The sequence below is a fragment of the Limulus polyphemus genome, unplaced genomic scaffold (genome assembly GCF_000517525.1).
Source record: "Limulus polyphemus unplaced genomic scaffold, Limulus_polyphemus-2.1.2 Scaffold368, whole genome shotgun sequence".
NCBI lineage: Eukaryota > Metazoa > Arthropoda > Merostomata > Xiphosura > Limulidae > Limulus > Limulus polyphemus.
Window position 1 is genome coordinate 353,906 of NW_013665978.1, and position 7,915 is coordinate 361,820.

The 7,915-nt window shown below is 35.5% G+C and overlaps 1 protein-coding gene across 1 annotated transcript in view; it reads left to right on the top strand.

Moving 5' to 3' along the window:
* The window catches only part of LOC106457742 (ankyrin repeat domain-containing protein SOWAHB-like), a 111,216-nt gene that overhangs the window by 86,953 nt on the left and 16,348 nt on the right, over nucleotides 1-7,915 (top strand). The window contains exon 12 of the mRNA XM_022383769.1: nucleotides 2,196-2,483. Coding sequence (XP_022239477.1) covers nucleotides 2,196-2,483 — 288 coding nt within the window. The remainder of the gene's footprint in view (nucleotides 1-2,195; nucleotides 2,484-7,915) is intronic.

A 7,915-nucleotide genomic window follows, 5' to 3' on the forward strand; every position in this document is an offset into this window, starting at 1 on the left:
GCATAATTACAAACAAACAAGTCACTACATACTGACGAGTCAGTGTTTATTTCTTTAAGACGTACTTATACCTGTTTACTAGGCCTATATCCAACCGAAACAATTGGCATATGACACACCGCTGGAAGCTACCATACTTATTATTTCCTGCTAGCCTCACATGGAGATGTTTTGTTTGTTTTTATTCATGCTTTGTGTGTCGTTCATGTCAATTGAGATTCAACAGTTTTGTTAATCTTTATAATAAGATTCAGTGTCTGTGTCACGTAACTCCTTCTGAACTGGCCCCCCAGTGGCACTGCGGCATTTCTGCGGACTTATAACGCTAGAAACCGGGTTTCGATCCCCGTCGTGGGCAGAGCACGGATAGCCCATCGTATAGCTTTGTGCTTAACTTCAAACAACTAAAACTACTGGACTCACCAACTTATAAATGGTACCAAACGAATCGTCTCGGTCCCGAAATTTGCACAGAATTAAAATTTTTCCCATCCCTTGGGGAACAGGAGATTTCCCCAAAACCATTCTCCTAATCTGCTTGACTCACCAACTTCTAAGTGATGTCAAACGAATCTTCTCGGCCCAGAGGTTTGCACAAAGGTAAAACTTTTCACCCAACCCTTTGGGGATCCCTGGTATTTCGCGAAAACTCTTTTTCGGGGATTCCCCGAAAGCGGCCTGCGAATTTAACATTAATTTACATTAAAGCACGTAAATATGTAGGCCTAGTAATTACCGAGGTTGACTATCACTAATCCGGCATCATCGGGACCTGGATCGTGTCGGATTAGCCATCTGTTAGGTTAGAATACACCAAACCCACTAGCTAACCACCTCATCTTAAAATTAAAATATCCCATAAAACAGTACAAGTTGATTAATAAAGAAAAGATAATTATCAAATAAATTCAATGAAAAATTTAATGAAATACAGGCACAGGTACACTAATTTCTAGCTGAAATTAGTGCCGGATTACTAATTGCCGGACTAGTGATGGTCAACCTGTACTTAATATTCTAGAATAGCACTAGCGAAACCGTGGACCTATGGCCCACATTTACAGGGCCGCTATAATACATATTTAATGCTTGAACTACTATTTTGCATATTTTCAGTTTAATGATCATTGCCGCAATAATGTAAGTTTAATTTCTTTAACCAAGTTACTAAGTACAAGTTTGCAGATTTAAGCGTTATAAGGTTCAAGTATAAAAGTAGTACGCAGAAAAATTATTTTTGTATGCATATAGCTATTGAACATAATTTTGTAACTTCTTTTAAATAAACGTCTATTATCTTGAATCATTTTTATAGATGTCGCTACCAGACAATAACCTAACTTATACTGTTAACCCTTGTTCTCTTATGTAGAACAAAAAAAAACGCCTCTCTAAACTATAAACGCGATGCAGCAGGTAAATACATCGACATTAACGCAAGGTTTGAAATTTTAAGTGGCCACCTATATTTTCACTACTTTTTTGAAAGAGAATTGTCTAAATATAAAGATACAAAAATATGAAAATTATTAGTGTTACCTTACTTGATAAGACCTATAAATAATAAAGAAGTTACATGTGACCTATCTATCCAAAGCTTGCAAGACAATAAATAATAATGTAGTTACACATGACCTTTCTATTCAAAGCCAGCAAGACAATAAATAATAATGTAGTTACACATGACCTTTCTATTCAAAGCCAGCAAGACCAATAAATAATAATGTAGTTACACATGACCTTTCTATTCAAAGCTTGCAAGACAATAAATAATAAAGAAGTTACATGTGACCTATCTATCCAAAGCTTGCAAGACAATAAATAATAATGTAGTTACACATGACCTTTCTATTCAAAGCCAGCAAGACCAATAAATAATAATAATAATATCGTATTTACTCGTGATCTATACACGCTAAGTCAATTAGCCCAATAAATAATAGTAATATTGTGAGACATGAACCGCCCATTCAAACCTGATAATATCAGTGTAACAATTCTGAACGATAAAAACAGAAAAAGATAGTGCTTAACACAGGTGATTTAAAAGTTGGTGCTGTGTTGTCAATTTATACAGCCGTGATATTGTCCAAATGACTTATTCTATCCTGTCACGAGCGTCTGTAGATTTATAATGTAATTTTCTGTATAGTTTGGTTAGACAGCTTGTATAAATAACAATGTCTCTCTTTCAGCTGCCGACCCTTCTATCCGAGATTATAGCGGCAGAAAACCCCATCAGTACCTGACCAAGTGGCAGAGCTCCAAGAAGCCCTCCGGATCACGTAAGCAACTGTCTGAAACCTCTATTCCAATTCCACCCCCTATGGAACGTACACCTCTATCTCGTACTATTTCACGAACCAAGAGTTTTCGAAACACCCCTTTCTTCCGTAATGCACTGCACCAATCTTTTCTTCGTACGACTAAGCCGAATCACTTGCGGTCGTCCACTCATTCGAAACACCGTTCCGCTGTATTGTGAAAGGGGAACTCGGTTACGGTTGGAATGCACTGGGAAAAGCACCCTTAATTTGTGTCTTTGTTCTGAAAAAAGTAATCCACCGTGTGATTATTAATTAGGGCTATTTTGTGATTTCGTATTATCATGATTTGATCTTAGCCAAAGTAGAACAAAGTATATAATGTGATAAATCGTACAATAGCAAAATCGTGGAGACCTTTAACTACTTACTATACCATTAATTATTGTCATTACGTACTATTATAAACATTGCGACAAAGATTACAATGTAGATATGTATAATTTTGGGTGTTTTAATTTACTGATTTGTTTCCTAATTTTTCCAGCGAGTCTGTGTGCTGAGAATCACAAGAATACAGTTGCTTGGGGCTGAATTATTCAACTGCTGTTTAAGTAAAGACTACAAAATCTGCATCTTACACTGATTGTTATGTTGTTGTTGGGATAAGCTTCTTGTGCTAAGGGATGATCTCTTGGTAAATCAGTTGAACTGTTATCGTGTTGTTGTTGTTTTTGTGCGTTTCTTGGGAAGATCCCCGGATGAAGTTTTAAGGTTTTGGAAAACTTAGCTGTATTAACCCAAAATCATGTTTCATTTTGAAGGCCAAAGAGTGTTTATTTCGAACGTTATGAAAGAAATGTCTCTCATTAATGTATATCCTAAATGAATGAACCCGTAATAAGCATAGACATGATCAGCAGACACGTTTCCTCGTGCCGAATATTGGACAAAAACTTATAGAGCATTTCAGTGTGAATTATGACGTTATAGGATCACGTTGATATGACATATCTTCACTATGAGGCACCAGTATTACACTAGTGTTTAGTGACATATCTCCAGCATGAAGTTATGATACACCAGGATTACACTAGTGTTTAGTGACATATCTCCAGCATGAAGTTATGACACACAAGGATTACACTAATGTCTGGTGACATATCTTCACCACGAAGTTATGACACACCAGGATTACACTAGTGTATGGTGACATACCTTCAGCATGAAGTTATGATACACCAGGATTACACTAGTGTATGGTGACATACCTTCAGCATGAAGTTATGACACACCAGGATTACACTAGTGTATGGTGACATACCTTCAGCATGAAGTTATGATACACCAGGATTACACTAATGTATGGTGACATATCTTCAGCATGAAGTTATGATACACCAGGATTACACTAGTGTCTAGTGACATATCTCCAGCATGAAGTTATGACACACAAGGATTACACTAATGTCTGGTGACATATCTTCAGCATGAAGTTGTGATACACCAGGATTACACTAGTGTCTGGTGACATACCTTCAGCATGAAGGTATGATACACCAGGATTACACTAGTGTTTAGTGACATATCTCCAGCATGAAGTTATGACACACAAGGATTACACTAATGTCTGGTGACATATCTTCACCACGAAGTTATGACACACCAGGATTACACTAATGTATGGTGACATATCTTCAGCATGAAGTTATGATACACCAGGATTACACTAGTGTATGGTGTCATACCTTCAGCATGAAGTTATGACACACCAGGATTACACTAGTGTATGGTGACATACCTTCAGCATGAAGTTATGACACACCAGGATTACACTAGTGTCTGGTGACATATCTTCAGCATGAAGTTATGACACACCAGGATTACACTAACACCTTGTGACGCATCTTCAGTGAAAGATGTGACATACTAGGATTACACTACCGCCTGGTGACGTATCTTCAGTGTGAGATATGACACACCAGGATTGCATTAACACCTTGTGACGTATATTCAATGAGAGATGTGACACACCAGGACTACCCTAACACCTTTTTTGACATATTTTCACTAGGATTACACTACCGTTGGTGACGTATCTTCAGTGGGAGGTATGACACACCAGGATTACATTAACACCTTGTGACTCATTTTCAATGAGAGATGTGACACGCTAGGATTACATTACCGCCTGGTGACGTACCTTCAGTGTGAGATATGACACACCAAAATTACGCTAACACCTTATGACTCATCTTCAATGATAGATGTGACACATTAGGATTACATTATCGCCTGGTGACGTACCTTCAGTGTGAGATATGACACACCAGGATTACGCTAACACCTTATGACTCATCTTCGATGATAGATGTAACACATTAGGATTACATTACCGCCTGGTGACGTATCTTCAGTGTGAGATATGACACACCAGGATTACATTAACACCTTGTGACGTATCTTCAGTGTGAGATATGACACGTCAGGATTACATTGACACCTTGTGACGTATCTTCAGTGAGAGATTTGACACACCAGCACTACCCTAACACCTTTTTTGACATATTTTCCGTAAGAGATAGAAACAATATAAAATTTGACAACTTGTGTTTACGCTAATATCTGAAGACGTATCTCATTGTAAAATATGACCGTCTATAACTGCGCTAACTTCTGATGTCATGTCTTCAGTGGAACAGTAGTCTGCAATAAGATTTATAATTTGTGGTTTCTTTCCAGCATTAGAAACATGGTAGTTTAGGTTTACGTTGTAACGTTTCTTGACGTAATCTAGGTGTAACGTTCGATTTTTCAAAGGTCACAGTAACATTTACTGACGTCTATTCTTGCGTGCACGAGTCCGAACTGAACAGTTAATTGAAATGGTTTACTGGTGGTGTTGTAGATGTCGCATCCAATAGTCTTTAAAAAGTGGACCTGAATTTTGAACTTGCTAATATGCTTATATTAATCATTACGTACATAATAGCTGTACTGATGTACGAAGTCAAATTGATAAAAAACAGGGGATTTCCTGTCAATCCCGTGTTGTGAAATTGATTAGACTATAATACACCAGTTTTCATTTAACATGATCATTTTAAGTAATAGTCATCTAGTGGCATCTTAGGTCGAATAAACTGTTGATGTTGCCTTATAGAAGCCATTAAATTATTTATACACGGTTTATGTGCACAGAATTTCGTGCATGATCTCCGCCCCTCTTTCCAGCTTGTAAAGCATGTGTGGATTTGGATGCCCTGCACAACAGGTTAGGAATGTGTCATCAAAGTGTTTTGGTAACCCGAGCTGTTTCTGCTCATATTTCTCACAACTGTAGGTCACAACCGTTGGTTTACCTGCTGTATTAAGAACTTCCAACATGTCGTTTTATCCAGTCCACAAGAAACTTTACACGCATGTGCAGAAGCTCTTCTACATATTTTCCTGTGATTTATTTCTTTTATATTTGGTAATGTATCCGAAAATAAATAATATTTTTTAACTGTTTTATGTGTTTTTGTTTCGTCCTAATTTTCGAATCGGATAACAAGAACCTGCATGATTTTCGTCAGAGGTTAACTTTGCTTTCTTATGCCTGAAATATTTATTAATAACGGAAATCTGTGCTTTATTATTATTATTACTGAATCTCTCTATTTAACCCTCTCTCTCTTAGCTCGCTTGGTATTATTAACCACATTCTAACCTGTTGGAGGGATATAGTCATGGGCATGTTATGGTTAGCGTGTATATGAAACCATCATTTGGAGGAGTCAACATTAGATAATAAATACATGATAATGAGTTATTTATACTGAACAAGTAGCATAAACACAACTGAATTATCAATATTTTTCTTAGTATCGGATCATTTACTACATTTACTATTTTTTATCCTGCATAGTGAATTAGAATTTTGAGCATTGAAAACAACAAGAAAGTTATGTTGTAAGTTTCCATGGGATGTTTTGATCTATTAAACCCGATTACAAAATTTTCTTAATATATATACATATTTATATATATTTATATATATATATATGCGTAGGTGTGCAATATTATGTTTTAAAAAGAAAACTTTCATAGCCTTTTCAATTTTTGCCCCCGCTCCACCTTTGTAGTTAAACCAAGTAACTCTTAGTAGAAGTATTAAGATTTTTAGATGATAGTCAGGAAAGGCATCCTTTTTTTTAATTCATGGAAAGCCAACAATCTTAATACTATGTGATCAGCAACTTTCCGTGTTGTTGTTCCTTCGAGATCAGGGTTACTTTACCGAAGGATCAACTAGAAGCTTCAAAATATGAGGTCAGACTATAAAAATCAGTGGTGGATTTATCCGATCAAACTTCAAGTCTAATACCGAACGATCTAGAAGCTTCCAAATATGAGGTCAGACTATAAAAACCAGTGGTGGATTTATCCGATCAAACTTCAAGTCTAATACCGAACGATCTAGAAGCTTCCAAATATGAGGTCAGACTCAAACATTTATCCACCAAACGTCAAGTCTTACCGGGGTATAGACAATTACATTTTCAGAAATTCATAGTTGTTTATGAAACTAAGTAAGAATAACTTAATTCGAACATTTTCAGTTATTTATATTATAGATAAATTATACTATTTGTGACACCATTTCCTTCAGAAATACCGCATGTCACAAACTCTTTCGGGTACTATTAATAAAATATATAATTAACTGTAAGATATTGACCTCATAAAAGAAGCACCTTTTCGATTGTAAATTTTGAATAAATTAATTATAAACCAGGAACTTTTTTGTAAGGATGGGGTTTAAATTAAGTTGAAGGAGGAATGTTTTCCTTAGCGGTGTTAAAATTATGATTTTATTGTTTATAGAATCTGTTTAGGTGTACATGTGCGTCGTTAAACGTTTTTATGTATAGACAAATCTTTCGTTACCGAACGGGTCTTTTGTTATTATTCCCAATATGTAAATTTATTATGTGTATATAACTTAATGAAAGTTTCATAAATACACTGAAGTCCATTAACTATTCATAGTATTTTTGTAGTTAACAGACCAGTGTTACAAACTACATTTTAGAAACTAATAGTTATTACATCTGTTTTTAAATTAATTTATTAGCGCCATCTAGTGGTAACTTTAGAAATATTTTTGTAGTCGTGATGTCGATTTCGCATAGAATAACAATGTACACAACCTAAGGAAGGTTTATATGTTACGTTATGTCAGCTTCGATTCATACATGCGCCATTTCGTAATTTACTAAAATTCACTGGAAATAGCCTGTTTCAGTTTAAGGCGTAGAGCCTCCGTTGAAATATTGTTTAAGACAAATGAATTGGGCAAGAGAGGTTTCAGTTGTTCAACAAGCTGAATTAACTTCTAATAATATAACATTACTCATTATCGCAGTCATTTAGTTAGCAAATACCGTATTTTTCTGTGTATAAGACGCACTTTTTTTTACCCCAAAATTTGATGTCAAAATCTGCTTGCGTCCTATACACCAACGGTATGAATAATATATATGTATATATACGATATACATAAGCCATGTGTAAATATATTTAAATAAGCATGTATAGTTTAGTTCAATTGAATGTGTTATTTATAACATTAGTAGTTTTTCTTTTAAAAACATAACTATAATTCA